Source organism: Tachypleus tridentatus, chromosome 7 (assembly GCF_004210375.1).
Source record: "Tachypleus tridentatus isolate NWPU-2018 chromosome 7, ASM421037v1, whole genome shotgun sequence".
In the NCBI taxonomy this organism is placed as follows: Eukaryota; Metazoa; Arthropoda; class Merostomata; order Xiphosura; family Limulidae; genus Tachypleus; species Tachypleus tridentatus.
In genome coordinates, this window is record NC_134831.1 from 94,781,348 (window position 1) to 94,797,418 (window position 16,071).

Here is a 16,071-nt window from a genome sequence, read left to right on the forward strand (position 1 = left end):
CATTTTTTTAGTAGTAGACAATTCATAGATAACATTGTATTGAACCAACTACACCAGTAAGTTATTTTACTTTGTTACACAACATAGAATTTTATGCCTTGCTAGTAGCAGCCATCTGTGTTTGGTGATTAAAAAACAAGCCTAGCCTTTTTTTTCTTTGTCTTTCAGCAACTACATCCCGAAATGTTTACAAAAGCAAGAAGTTATTAATTCCCCATAGAGAAACAACACTATTGTAACAACTCTCACACACTTCCATATATGTTCCGATTGAAGACTTCATTCTCTTAGTTGTCAACTTTGGTGTTGCTCTGTTTTTCATTATTTTAAGCATCACAAGTATGGATCTACGTTCCAATAGTGTATTAGTTACTAACCTCAGCTTTCCTGTTTTTTCATTCAGTTTTTATTCAACAAAATGTATTCAGAACTAACCTACCAGTGTTATTAAATCTTTCGTTATTATAACTGATTTACATCACTCGTGTATTTATTAAATTTATAGCATCTAATTATTTTTCGAAATTCATTTTTTAGAATTATAAATATACTTACTTTAAGAATATTTGTTTTGCTCTATTGTTTCGAACTCCTGTATTCTTTACTTGAATAAAATTATCTTTGAAGAACACTTTGAAACAAAAAATAAAACAGTAAAAACAGGGTAAAGGCTATTTTACGGCTCAGATAGTTTAGTTGCTTTGAGCCATAAAACACCAAACCAATTTTTTACGAGGCGAGTGTGAGTAACTCTTTCAAACCTTAGGTGCATTTAGGTCCCATCGCTGAAAGTGTTAGCCAAAGGTTCGGGGTTTGAACTCAAAATGTCTTCATTGCTTTATAGAATAGAATGAAATAAAAGAGCATTATGGGTGAAGAGAGACAGAGTCAACTTATCGCTTAGATATTAATTTGGTGCAGCACTGGGATTGTTAGTGAAATGTTCTAAGTTTAAACCCCAGTTTCGTTTCGTATATCAATTTTTCACTTACAAAAACGTTTGTTTGTTTGTTTTGGAATTTCGCGCAAAGCTACTCGAGAGCTATCTGCGCTAGCTATCCCTAATTTAGCAGTGTAAGAGGGAAGGCAGATAGTCATCACCACCCACCGCCAACTCTTGGGCTACTCTTTTACCAACGCATAGTGGGATTGATCGTAACATTATAAAACCCCCACGGCTGGGAGGACGAGCATGTCTGGTGCGACCGAGATTCGAACCCGCGACTCTCGGATTACTAGTCGAACGCCTTAACACACTTGGCCATGCCGGGCCCCAAACTTACCAGAATAACCGAACATAATTTCCTGACAATGAGTGTGTGTTTTCTCATAGCAAAGCAGCATCGGGCTATTTGCTGAGCCCACCCAGGGGAATCGAACCCCTGATTTTAGCGTTGTAAATCCGAAGATATACCGCTGCACTAGCGGGGGGCAATACGTTTGTTTGAAAGTAGTATGAGAATTAGGTAATAACGGACAAATAATGTTGTATGTGCATCATAGGTGAATAAACTTCCAAGAGTCATATACCTGCGTCGCAGCAACGTATGTTGTATCAGCCCTTCAACGAATTAAGAAAATGAGAACGAAATTACGACAGTACGATGTATCCAACCTATGTTGTATCAGGCCTTCAACGAATTAAGAAAATGAGAACGAAATTACGACAGTACGATGTATCCAACATATGTTGTATCAGGCCTTCAACGAATTAAGAAAATGAGAACGAAATTACGAAATATCCAACATATGTTGATCAGGCCTTCAACGAATTAAGAAAATAAGAACGAAATTACGACAGTTCGATGTATCCAACAAATGTTGTATCAGGCCTTCAACGAATTAAGAAAATGAGAACGAAATTACGACAGTGCGATGTATCCAGCATATGTTGTATCAGGCCTTCAACGAACTAAGAAAATGAGAACTAAATTACGACAGTACGATGCATCCAAAAGAGAGTAAATACATGTTGCTTTGCCAAATCTCCGGACCCTGCTAGAAGCCGGGTTTCGATACCCCTGGTGGGCAGAGCACAGATAGCCCATTGTGTAGCTTTGTGTTTAACTTCAAAGAAACAAACGAATTTCTACTATCTTGTTTGTTCACCTTCTCTGATAAACGATAGCAGCGACCCCAAGGTTTAAACATGTCAGTTAACGGTTGTTGCCTTTTATTTCGAAGTTTTTAAACTTACTTTTCAGCTGAATTGTTCACTTGAGAATGTTTTACTGACCACAATAATGTAGTGTGCTCTGAGAGTGAAGGTTTCCATATTAGTTTGACCATGTGAAAGTACTTTAAGGACACATCTGCTACCATGTTTGTTTAATCGTGTTTATAGAATGTCTGTGCCACGAAAGTATAAATGTCACTGAAATCAAAGCATTCTGAATGTCACTAAATGTCTAATATTATTCTTACCTACTTTTGTTCGTTTGCTATTAAGCACAAAATTAAACGAAACTCGATTTTTAGCATTATTAAGCCCCCAGTCTTACCGTTGTGCTACTGGGGATAGAATTTATTATTTATTATAATTATACAGAGCGGATACTTATTATTTACGATTTTTTTTCTTGGTCGTTTATTTTATTAGCAAAATCTTAACCATCGAAGTTATTCTAGCTTATGACGTCACTGTTAAAAACTCTCCAACCACTTATTCTCTGTACTAAATGAACCCAAAGTACTAAAATATCGTATGTTTGTAAAAATAGTATTTATAGTGAATATGACCTTAACCTATAACCTAGAACACATAAACATTAGTAATAAACTACCTTCCGTGGTCGTTCAACAGCATTTTCAATTTTTATAAATTTCTAGAACAACATATAACAGGTACAGTGATCAATCTAAAAAGAAACTAATAAATTTTATCACCCTGTAGTGACGGTATTAAAAACTTGAAATATTGTATTAAGAGAAAAAAAAACAGAAGTAAAAGCAAATCTGTGTATGCATAAACTCGTAAAATACATTAGTTTATGTTTTCTATTCACACATACTCGACACGGCCAGGTGATTAAGGCACTCGACTCGTAATCTGAGAATCGCAGGTTCTAATCTCCGTCACACCAAACTTGCTAAACCTTTCAGCCATGGGGGGCGTTAAAATGTGACGGTCAATCCCACTTTTTGTCGGTAAAAGAGTAGCCCAAAAGTTTGGGGTGGGTGATGATGACCAGCTGCCTTCCCTCTAGTCTTACACTGCTAAATTAGGGACAGCTAGCACAGATAGCCCTCGTGTAGCTTTGCGCAAAATTCAAAAACCAAACCAATCACAAGCTATTAAAGAAACTGATATTTATCGTTTACTTAAGGCAATATTTGCAATGAACTCTGACGCGTCATCAGTGTCTAGCAGTAATGTGAAACACGCGTCATCAGTGACTAGCAGTAATGTGAAATACGCGTCATCAGTGTCTAGCAGTAATGTGAAACAGTAAAGTTTCTAGAATGTTTATATCCACTTTATTAACGCGCGTGATCGTCCCGAGAGGTTGACAAACACAGCTCTACACCGTGTCTACGAACATGCACGGACCTATCTCTGTGGAAACTACGAAATTATTTTTAATTTCTTCACTTGGGTGAGTTGCAGTCTCAAAATTTGTTCTTGTAGCTGAAGTCAAAGCTATTATATTCGAGAGAAGTCCGTATAAAATGTTGACAAGTCCATTCTCATTATACACAGCAGGAAAGACCACAAGAGGTAGAAAAATAGTGAAAAAAAGAGAGTTCAAAATAAATAAAAACACAACAGAAACTTTATATTAATTTGCACGTTTCTGGCAAAAGCCCTTCGTCAGGTGGTTTAAATCGTGGTACAAAGAAAAAAGGCTTAAACAAAACCATTTTTTTTCTTTTGAAAAATTATTTCCATTGTTTTTTTCTCATTAGATTTCGTGTTAAAAGTAGGCACACTAAATTTAAGCACAGCCTAGCATGTTCACATGATTTAGGTGCTCGACTCATTATCCAAGGGTCGCAGGTTCGAATCCCCATCATACCAAACTTGCTCTCCTTTTTATCCTTTGGGGCGTTATAATGTGACGATCAATCCCACTATTCGTTGGTAAAAGAGTAGCCAAAGAGCTGGCGGTGGTGGTTTATGACTAGTTGCCTTCTCCCTAATCTTAGAATGGTAGCGCAGAAAACCTTTATGTAGCTTTGCATGAAATTAAAAAAAACAAAACACAAATGTAAGCACAGTCATCAATCAAAACATAATTGAGTTTAGTAAAAGACCAAGTATGATAGTAATGACCAGAATATTGATCCTAAAACGCTCAGGGTTCACAGTACCACACCTACTGATATGAACAACAATGAATTTAATAAAATTAGTATCTCGCCACACCAGTTTTTTTTTATATACAATCAAATCAAATTTATTTGATTATTTATTCAAGCCAAATAGAAAACAGTTTACACGACAGATAATCTCAAATATACTGTTATTTGAGAATTTTATTATAATTTTAATGATATAGTGACATGGGCACTATGTTTTTGTTCATGTATATCCTTAAACCACGTTCATTTTTGTAACAATAAATGGCCAAGCGCGTAAGGCGTGCGACTCGTAATCCGAAGGTCGCGGGTTCGTGCCCGCGTCGAGCTAAACATGCTCGCCCTCCCAGCCGTGGGGGCGTATAATGTTACGGTCAATCCCACTATTCGTTGGTAAAAGAGTAGCCCAAGAGTTGGCGGTGGGTGGTGATGACTAGCTGCCTTTCCTCTAGTCTTATACTGCTAAATTAGGGACGGCTAGCACAGATAGCCCTCGAGTAGCTTTGTGCGAAATTCCAAAACAAACAAATTGTAACAATAATAATAAAATTAAATAATAAATATAACAAATGTTCATTTTGCAGCACAAAAACTCGAGCTGGATCGTTGATCATTGTGAATATAAGAAGAACTTCCTGAGTTTTGGGAGATGAATTTGCCCCCCTACAGTGGTATGTCTTATGATTTGCAACGCTAAAATCGGAGGGTAAATTCCCCTCGGTAGGCATCAGCAGATAGCCCGATGTGGCTTTGCTATAAGAAAACATACAAATACTCGAAGACGAAATGTGATGCGATCCTATATTTATATATATGACGAATATAATTTTGAAAAATGAACGGTGGAATGAGAGTATGCAATTTCTCTGATTGCTTTTGTTTGAAGGATTGCTCATAAATCCTGTGCTTATAAACATATGTAAAAGACGTTTTTGCTCCTCTAAATAATGATACAATTATTTTTATTTTATTTTGATATGAATGTACAATTTAGACTATTTTGTATTGCAAATTCTTAAGCTTTTACAACATCCTCTAGTAATATGTATTTGAAGTATTTATGTGCTTTTGGATTTAAAAAACAGGTTTCAGTGGAATGATGGTTATATTAATATTCTTTATACATGTATTACATAACAGGTTATTCCAGCGCGGTTAGAATGGATAAAATGAACTATTATTATTATTGTTCACATTACAAGAAAAATTAATCGACACAGAAAACCAAAGTTTTTAAATACAAAACTGGAGTGTTTTTTATTTCTGTTTCATCTGAACGATTTTTTTAAGTACCAGCCAGTGTTTTTTTACTTCTTTTGTTCTTACTATATGCCACCAGAGGGTAGAAATTAATTGACGAATGTCCACGTAGGGCAAGAAGTAAGGCGATGTATTGATAGTATTACTATTAGTCGAACAAGTGTAGGATTGATCATTAGGATGTTATATAAGCCCATTTATTAAATATATTTATAAAAAGTACTGTATTTTTTATATTGATCTTCTAAATAGGTTTTATCGTCTTCACTATGAAATGATTGAATGTCAGTCTTGTTTAATTGCAATTTAAACTTGTGTTGAGCTTGAAGTTGAATTTTTTGACATAACCTTTACTTACCTAAGGCCTTATTGAATAATGTTTACAGTCAAATTAGACTCTAAATGAAAAACTTCGTTGATATCGGGGCAAACGATACGAATGTAAACACAATGAGAAGGCTCAAATTTGTAATTTAGGCAAGCAAACTGTGATGCTTTTTGGTTCTGCTATACATTTGGAACTTAGATTCCGACATTTCTAATTTGTCGAACTGAGATCTAAATTGAAGCGAAAGAGAAACTTGGCCACGTATGCTTTACATTTATTTTTTGTTAAGTATCATCACAAGTAGTGATACTAATAATAGGAGTAGAACGTTGTTACTTGAGAGTTTGTCAATAACTAAGTAATTGTACAGAAAGGTTTGAATTCATTAGGATTTGTGTATACGGTTATCATAGGCTACAGCAAGAAATGAAACTAATAGGCACTGGAAAAATAAACTTTTGAATAACAAAAAGGTAGATATATTGTTTGTATAAATAGCATTGTTTATGCTATGAATATGATTTTTCTTACCTGTAGTTTATAACTTATTTGCAAGCATAAAATTAACCAAATAATCACATTTGATATCTCATAGTCTTAGCTTAGATTTCTAAAAATTAAAAGGTCATCAACCTTAATACCATATGTAAAATAATTGATATTTCTTAAATACAAAAATGGTATGCATATTTTTTTTTCAATTGAAATAAGGCTGCAAATAGGAATTGAAAAAAAATGCCCTTTAAAAAAATAATTTACAATTGTGTTACTTTATATTGTCAGCATGAATAATTTATATAAATGTAAGAAATAGAGTTGAATGGTTACATTGCTGTAAAGTATGCCATTTACACTACAATATTAAAAACTGTAATATTTTTTTATTTTTAGGAATTTCTTGGACTATGCTATCTGTTGGATAGTTTTAGTTTCAGATATTCATCCATTATCGTGAGGTTTTTTGCAGTATTACAGTTGAATGTTGATTGGGTAATGATTTAACTTTATACTTAGTATTAAATGTACGTACTTGCCTGTTCTCCATAGATCTGAACTATTAGAGTAATTTTTTAAAACTTGTCTAGAATTGTTAGTCTGTGCATGAATATAACTGTTTCAGCTGAAAATAGTTTCATATTTTGGAAAGTGAAAAAAATGTTTTGTGAAATTCAGATTTATTATCAACAGATTGTACCTTTTTTATTGTGTTTTTTTACCAAGAAATTGAGTTTTAAATGTAGGTTTCTTATAATTCATGTATTTTAATAATTACAAGCTTAGATGGTCCCATTGTCTAAAGTAAAATAGTAGTAACTGTTTACTCATCAGAGTATATTGTCATTTTAACCCACTAGTGGTTGATCTTGTAATGCTAATAGTTATTTCTTCTATGTTATTTTTATCATAAAAAAGATAATTTAAATAGTTTAAATATTTTTTGTGTTTAAATTGAAGTATATTAATAAAGTAGTAGAGAAGAAAGTGTGAACCAGTAATTGAAATGGACGGCCTGTAACTAAATTGTAATGGTGCCCATGAGAAGTTATTCATGGTTAAAAGTTAAAACCACATATTATATTTAACCTAAAATTTCTTAATCTATGGAATATTTTTTCACTTTAATTGTTTTGTTTTTTACATAAAACACTGGCTATTTATTATTTATTACCAGTAAGTGTGTAAATATTAAAGCATGCTACAGTTTACTTAACCTAAGTCCTTGAAACACTAATTGCATTTTATCATACCAGTCACACATTTTATTCCCAAATCAAATACTTTTACTGTAAATGTGCAATATTGGCACAAGAAAAACTGATGTTCACATGTCATAAAGTCACTGATTGCTTCTGCCTTTAAAAGCCATTGTGTATTTGTTTGGCCTGGCATGGTCAAGCGTGTTGAGGCGTGCAACTCCTAATCTGAGGGTTGTGGGTTCGCATTCCCATTGCGCCAAACATGCTCGCCCTTTCAGTCGTGGTGGCATTATAATGATACGATCGATTCCACTATTCGTTGGTAAGAGTAGTCCAAGAGTCGGTGATGGGTGGTGATGACTGACTGCCTTCCCTCTAGTCTTACACTACTAAATTAGGGACGACTAGCACAGATAGCCCTCGTGTAGCTTTGTGCAAAATTCAAAAAAATAAACAAATGTGTCTTTGTATATATCATTTAGTAAAAAACAAGTTGCATTTTTACAATAAATGCATGAGTGAAATTTTCTAGTTATTAGAACACTATGGTAAAATGTTGATAGAAAAACAACTTAAAATAACTGTTTAGTGTGATTTATAATGAAAGATGTTTTTTTGAAGATATCAAATTTCTTATAAAGTATATTAATGTGCAAAAATAGATCTTGTTGAAGTGCTCAACAAATGATGGAGAAGAAAAGTAGCTTATATTACGGTAAGTCTACGGATTTACAATGCTAAATCAGGGATTTGGTTTCCCTCAGTGGACTCAGCAGGTAGCCTAATGTGGCTTTGATATAAGAAAAGGCACACATACAAACACCTGACTTTTCAACGCTAAAATCAGGGTTTCGATTCCCCTCGGTGGACTGAGTGGATAGCCTGATGTGGATTTGCTATAAGATACAGACTCGCAACCTTATATTATTTTTTATCTTGAAAAAATTTGTTTCAGAAAATAACTTAAGATAATTTTTTATTTCTCTTGAGAATTGTTTCAGTTGAAACTGTAGGTATTGTTTAATGACTGAGGCTATTCATGGTCAAAATAATTAGTTTTTTGTAGGCTGAGAATCCCATAAGGTCTTAATTTGATTGTTGTTGTTGTAGAAGTTTACTTTGCATTTTGGGACCAAGCATGTTGTAAAAAGTAATGTTCAAATCTCCCTGTTCATTCCAAAGTAGCCCAACATTTGATGGTGGTTGCTTTAGAGCAACTGCCTATTGTATTGTCTGTCAGTTTAAAATTAGGGATAGCTAACATAGATAGTTCTTATGTAGATTTGTGCTAAAATTTGAAAAATTTAAATAAAAAAATTGCCAATTTGTTCAACTATTGATGAAAAATAAAAGGTTTGAGAGAAAATTGGCAAAATGATAGGCTTATTCCCATAATCTCTGATATTGGTAAGAATTTGATATATGTTGTTAGAGATGATTTAGTAAACCTATTTGAGAGATTGGCACTTAATAAAAGTAGTATCTTACTTAGCTTTAAATAATGGTTTCTTTCCTAATAGTATTACTGATCATGGAAAACTTAGGGTATCTTATGAGGAATTCATTCCAGTTGATGTTGTTTCAGTTGAAATGTAGAAAGCATTTGATAAATTTCTGCACAAGAGGTTAGTTAAGATTTTGGATATTTTCCTTTAAAAATGCAAGAAGTGGAAAGAATATCAGTTTCTTACATAAAACAGATTAGTGACAAATGAAAAACAATGTGACAAAGTTGTTTAAGTATCATTAAAGATGGTTTTACATACCAAACAGCCGACTAATGGCATTGTAGGTTTATTGTTAAGGTTGTTATAGTAAGTTTGCAAGAGTTAAGTTGTGGGAACATTTTGAAATAACCTCTGCAGGATTAGGTTTAATGTTGTACAACTCATTGAGATAAAATTAAGTTTCAGTTCCCAATTTCAAGAAAGCCAGTTTTAAGACCATGAGACAAGACTTCTCATTAGTCAATTAGAATAAGGAGTTAAAAGGTGATTTGGTAAGACAAGACTCTCATTAGTCAATTAGAATAAGGAGTTAAAAGGTGATTTGGTAAGACAAGACTTTTCATTGGTCAATTAGAATGAGTTAAAAGGTGATTTGGTAAGACAAGACTTCTCATTAGTCAATTAGAATAAAAAGTTAAAAGGTGATTTGGAAAGACAAGACTTCTCATTAGTCAATTAGAATAAGGAGTTAAAAGGTGATTTGGTAAGACAAGACTTCTCATTAGTCAATTAGAATAAGGAGTTAAAAGGTGATTTGGTAAGACAAGACTTCTCATTAGTCAATTAGAATAAGGAGTTAAAAGGTGATTTGGTAAGACAAGACTTCTCATTAGTCAATTAGAATAAAAAGTTAAAAGGTGATTTGGTAAGACAAGACTTCTCATTAGTCAGTTAGAATAAGGAGTTAAAAGATTATTTGGGAAATTTTTAAAAAGGAATTGTTTTTACTTTGAGATAGGTGGGTTCCTGGAAAAGTAAAATGAAGAAGACAATGTCATTGCATTACCAGAGACTAAAATCAAGGCATTAGGAATAAATGTCATAACCTTATGAAGTTTAAATTGACAGATAAGTTAGAAATTTGTAGAAATATAGGCAAACTGGGTATGAATAGCCTTAAGAGGGCTTACAAAGATAAAACAGCTGATTGATGACATAATGATTGTTGTAAATTAAGTTAAATGTGTTGGACAAGGTTCTTCAAGGATGACATGGTAAAGTTTTTGTTGAATATTTTTTCACAAGAGGGAATATGAGCAACATTCCTGACCATGAACACTAGAAGCACTTGAATTAAACTGAGTTGTATAGGTATTAATCCTTTGGTTGTAGTTAGGAAAGTGAAGAGATGAGGTCAAAAAGCATTTTAAGAATCAAGACCAAACAAGGTTTTTAAGAGGTCAAAGATAAAGTATGCAAGCTTCTTTCAGTTTTGTAAAGTAGTGGACAGCAGAAGATACTTGAGAATTGAAGAGTTGCTATTGTTACTTCTGTTTTAAAAGGGATAATAAAAGTTTCCCCATAGATTATAGGTCAGTCAGTTTTCCATTGGTAGTGTGAAAAATTCTAGTCTAATAAAAGATGTTTTACTAGGTCATTTAGTGAAATATCTGAAAAGCCAACATAGATTAACCAAAAGAAAACTTTGTTACTAATTTGTTGTTGTTGTTGTTTGGTTGTTATTTTAAGAATATTTTTGGTTTGTAGTTTACGTTCTTACATTTTAAAAATCATAGAAGTGACACAAAAGATTACCTTAGAAAATTACATCAGTGTAAGGGTTATGGAAAGACTGATGAACTGGATTGCAGGGTGACTGTATATCAGTTCTACTCATTCTTAAGATCCCACATAACATGGTGAGTAAAAGACACCTCGTACAAATACCATACATATACATGGTGAAATAAACCCCTTAAAGAATAACTGGTACAAAGAAGCTCTCTAAAATCAATAGAGGGGGCACATAATAGTCAGATTAAAGAATTATCTACTAGGATCTTGGACTGGTAACTCATATGTTAGGGTCGGTTTTTGCAGTACTAGCAGGTAGTAGGGGTCATAGGTTCAAATCTTATTTAGGGCACATTGCATCTGGTCATTACATGTAAATTAGTGCTTTTGTTCAAACTTCCTTATAAAAAGTTATGAGATAAGGAACAGCTCCATATGTTTGCCATCAATGTTATTACATAACCTCTTACTTATTGCTTCTAAATTTTGTTTCTTTCGAACATGTTGAAACTGTCAGATAAATCTTCCAAGATCTTCATATATTTAGCTGGGCGACTGTCTGTCAGTTACTTGCTAAGATATATGAAAATAAGTCATAGCAAGACTTAAAGATAATTTTTATATATATTTTGTTATTACTGACTAAGTCACTAGGATATGTTCATGTAGAAAATGTTCACTTTAATATAATATGTAAATGTTTACTATTTTATTCTTCTATCTGATTTTACAGAAGTTTTTCATGAAATGCTGATGTTAGTTTTTGAAGTATATCCACCTCACTATTTCAGTGTTCATTAGACATGGTGGTTCTCAAACTTGCACACAGCCTTCCTGTTTAAACTTTTTTTTATGAATTACAAACCCAGGTCTACATTTACAGAAATCTTACAGCTAAAATTAATCATTTAAACTTGCACGTAAAATGTGTTTTTCTCATTTAAACTTGCACGTAAAATGTGTTTTTCTCATTTAAACTTGCACGTAAAATGTGTTTTTCTCATTTAAACTTGCACGTAAAATGTGTTTTTCTCCAGCACAATTGAAAAATAAGGTGTGATTTTTGTCAGTTTAAACATTGGCAGGAAAACTTGAAGTTTGGCAGGAAAACTTGAAGTTTGGCAGGAAACATTGGTAAGCAGATGCGGGTGAAGGATGCAACTTAAAAAAAATAATTTTGAGCATATGCAGGAAAATGAAGTTGTGTTTATTATAGATTCCATAATTTGACATAAAGTTTTTTGAGTGCTACTGATGTTAGCACCATGTACCTGAAGTGCTAAGCATGCCATAGTTTGAGAACTCCTACATTAGAAATATTGTGATAATGTTTTTATAGATATAATAAAGGGGCTGTTCTGTTTTTCATTTCAGAAAATTCTGGAGTGTCAGTGGAAGAACGGGTGAATATCTTGGTGATTATCCTGCACCATGCTGAGTTTTGGTAGCTTAAAATCATTGTGACAAAAAAAAGCTGCTCGTGTGGATGGCTACTGTACGATTGGAGGTTGAACAGGTGACTTTTGATGCTGAGGCCCTACTGGCCAAGGAACAGCCTGTTAAGTCATTTGACAGTGTTATTGATCCACACACAGATTTTCAAATTGAAAAATGCTATGACGTGCTAGAGGAACTTTCTTCCCATGATCTTATCTCTAATAACACGTCTTCAATACTTCAGCTTGTTTACAACAACACTGGAAGTGATGACGTATCTTCTTCGCTTCAACTCGTCTCTCATAACACAGGCAGTGATGACACGTCTTTGCATCCACTCATCTCTAATAATACTGGAATTGATGAAAGTAAATTTTAATTTCTTATGGATTTACGTAGTTTGTACAAGTTTATTTCTCTGGTTCTTATGGCATAATTTCTGTTTATATCTGTGTTTGATATAAATTTGTTTTTTTTACAGTGTAGTTGAGTACAAGTTTCAGATATCGAATGTGTTCACAACCATGGTCATGGTTAGTGTTATTGTTTTAGAAGTGTAACAATAACAATACATAGTTTAAAAAAAATTAATGTTAAATCTTTAAATTTAATGGAGTTCTGTAATTGAATGGATAATTAAAACAGTGAAAGGACAATATAAGAGATTAGTGTATTTGTAGAATCAAGGAGTTAGTTTTGCTGTATCTAAAATGTTTTGGTATGTTACTTCAACTGTAAACTACTACATTGTGGGTTATAAGTTGATCAGTTATATGTTCATTCCGTGAACTGTTGGTGAGTAAAACTCTTTGCAGTATTCATTTGGTGTGAACATAGATAGTGAAACATACTTGAATTTGGTATGGGCATCTTATGCTGTGATAACTGTGACCATTGAACTGTGACAACAACATACCTTCATAGTTATACATTAGTCTGTTCTCTATTTAAGGGGATACTTTTCTCCCATGTAAAAATTAAGGTTTACGAGCACCTGATTCAGTGCCTCTGATTCTACTGCCCATGGGTATTGAACTGATATTAATACTTTATACTAATGTAAATTTTCAGAGAAACGAAACCACGTGAAAAAAAATAGGCAGGCTACATTTTCCTTTCGACTGGACCCTAAGGTATTGACCCCAGGAAGCTCACCTACTCCACCAGAAGATCAAGAAATCAACGATGGCGAAGAAACCATTACAAACGAGGAAAATGAAATGACGAGCAGTAAAGAATCGGACGATGAAGTAAATATTTTGTACAATTACGAGTGTCAAATTTCGTCAAGTTACCCAGACATATCAGATCCGGTAAACATAACTTACATTTATGGAAAAAAAAAGGTTACTGTTATGTGTTTTGTGTTTATATTTTATGAAGGGTAGGTTTTGCTAAAACATTCAGTGACACTAAAAGAAAAGAAAACAAAACATTTAGTTACTAGTTTTAGTTTAATTGGCTTAAATAAAACAATTCCTGTTTCTCTTTTGTTTTATTGTACTGTTACATTTTTAGACTTTTTATTTTGGTCAAACTAATCAGTTTTCTAAAAGTAGTGGGTCTTGGTTATTTTATTTGGAAAGCTACGTCCTTTCTTGGTGCGTACGTTACACATGCAGTATCTTCATTATGAAACATATTACACATGCAGTATCTACATTATGAAACATGTTACACGCGTGCAGTATCCACATTATGAAACATGCCACACATGCAGTATCTACATTATGAAACATGCCACACATGCAGTATCTGCATTATGAAACATGTTACACATGCAGAATCTACATTATGAAACATGATACTCTTGCTTCTTGTTCCATGAAATACTTAACAATGGATATCTTCACTACTGGTGAAATTCTACTACTTACAAGAACTAAATAATGTAATCTGTTAATCTGTGTGTTGATTACATTGACTAGTCATATAAATTAGTTAGTCAAAATTACGATTAATATTACAAAAACAATTGACTAACTGAAACAACTTTCTTATTATAACCATTTTCAATTATTTCAATAGTTTAATGTTATGATTAAATTTATTGTCCTGAAAAGACTAATTTAAGCTAGGATTTTTAATTATTACTGTTTTCAATTATTCTGGCTATCCAAATAATTGGAAGGTACAATTGTAACTTTTCAAAAAGTACAGTGAGGATAATTCAGTTGTGTTCTAACTTTTAACTTGATTAGAAACAAATCAAATTACCTTAATTATGTTCTGAAAAGTTACAACTGAAGTAGGGAACAAGTTTATTAATGATCAGTAAAACTGGTCTTGCAACAAATATTTTCATAGTAAATGAAATTGAACACAGCTAAAATTACATTGGCATGTTTGGTTAATAGTTTTGTTAGATTTAGAATACTGAGATGATGTTTTTTTTTTTACTTTAGGCTACCCAACACTTCAATAAAAGTCATCCAGAACTTAGTGCCAAAACAGTGGACGTATTTCCCATGGATACCCCTTCCTCTTTACCCTCTGTAAAAGAAGAAACCAATTCAAAAGTATTCAAAGAACCCTTATTTCTGACACCTTTTAGTGCAGTGACAAACACTTGTGAAGCTCTGTCCTTACAGAAGTCTGTGATAGGTGAGTACATTTATTCTGACAAATGCCAACAATAGTAATTAAGTTATTCTGTTTCATTAGTATTGGATTGTAAATTTTCACATTGTTTTTGTAAGTGTAAGATTTCTAAAAAGACTGAATTTAAAGCTTTTATTGGTGGGTAGAATTTTAATGAGTTGGTAAGTAAGTTTGTGCTGCTTACCAGTGATTTGATCAACCAATATATCATATTAAGGTTAAAATATTTTCTTTTAGTGGTCTTGTGACTTTAATACTGACTTACCTATGTGAAGATGAATGGCAGTGTGGGCCTAAATTTTTTAGGTTATTATTAACACTTTTGCAATGGGTCATGGGTCAAAGGCTGTGTCATTGTGTTTGTTGACTTGAATTCAAAATGTTATTGGACCACTATTTTATGAATTTGTCACTAAGTTTGTAATCAAATTGTATATTATAATTTAAACTTTAATATTACATATGAGCTAATTTCTTAATTTAAAAGTAAATATTAAAATTAGATGTTTGTGATTACCAATATTAACAAGCTATAATATAAAATAAGAACCTCGCATCTTTATTTTGCTGAGATATGGCTTGTGTACTGAATCAAACACCTCTTGATTTGTGGAAATAGTCCCTTATATACATTTACTTCAGTATATGATGAGAATAACCAGTTGACAGCTTAGAATCCCCCCTTTTCAGCCAGTTTAATTTGTGAAGAAGTTACCACATTCTTTCAAACCAAAACTTCAAAGAAGGTAGATTACGTCTTTAGTCCGATAGAAATTTCCTACTTCTTTAAACCTAAATACATCTTAGTCACTGAGGTTAATAAATTATAATGTAATTCTATGGTATCAGTACAGTTATTTATGATTTTTGTTATTCAACTGTATATATAAAACCTAAAACAATTGATATTCTCCACGTGTGGCAATTTAAAAGGCTTAACCTATGTCCAGCAACAATCAAGTTCAAAGGTCACATCAATAGGAGATAATTGTTTAATTTATTTCTAAACAGTAATACTTTGTATACACACACACATATATATAATGTATACTAATTAATGTAACTGCATATAACAAAATCATGTTCCACTAAAACAGCCAAGACAGGGAAGACTAAAGGTTTTATATTATGGGATACCTAACATGAGTGCACATGTACTGGATAATTGCAATTTATGTAATGTTAGCTAGGCATGACAGGAAGGTCA

The 16,071-nt window shown here is 32.8% G+C and overlaps 1 protein-coding gene across 8 annotated transcripts in view; it reads left to right on the forward strand.

Annotated features, from left to right (window-relative positions):
* Nucleotides 1-5,629: 5,629 nt before the first annotated feature.
* The window catches only part of LOC143256226 (uncharacterized), a 39,259-nt gene continuing 28,817 nt past the window's right edge, over nucleotides 5,630-16,071 (forward strand). Inside the window, exons 1-4 of one of the 8 annotated variants that reach the window (XM_076513130.1) lie at nucleotides 5,630-5,679; nucleotides 12,201-12,631; nucleotides 13,335-13,576; nucleotides 14,669-14,867. In XM_076513130.1, the coding sequence (XP_076369245.1) occupies nucleotides 12,313-12,631; nucleotides 13,335-13,576; nucleotides 14,669-14,867 (760 nt within the window). In that variant the 5' untranslated portion in view covers nucleotides 5,630-5,679; nucleotides 12,201-12,312. Of the gene's footprint in view, nucleotides 6,361-6,776; nucleotides 6,878-11,897; nucleotides 11,961-12,200; nucleotides 12,632-13,334; nucleotides 13,577-14,668; nucleotides 14,868-16,071 lie in introns of those variants that run through there. The other 7 variants (XM_076513133.1, XM_076513129.1, XM_076513134.1 and 4 more) reach the window with 7 other exon arrangements.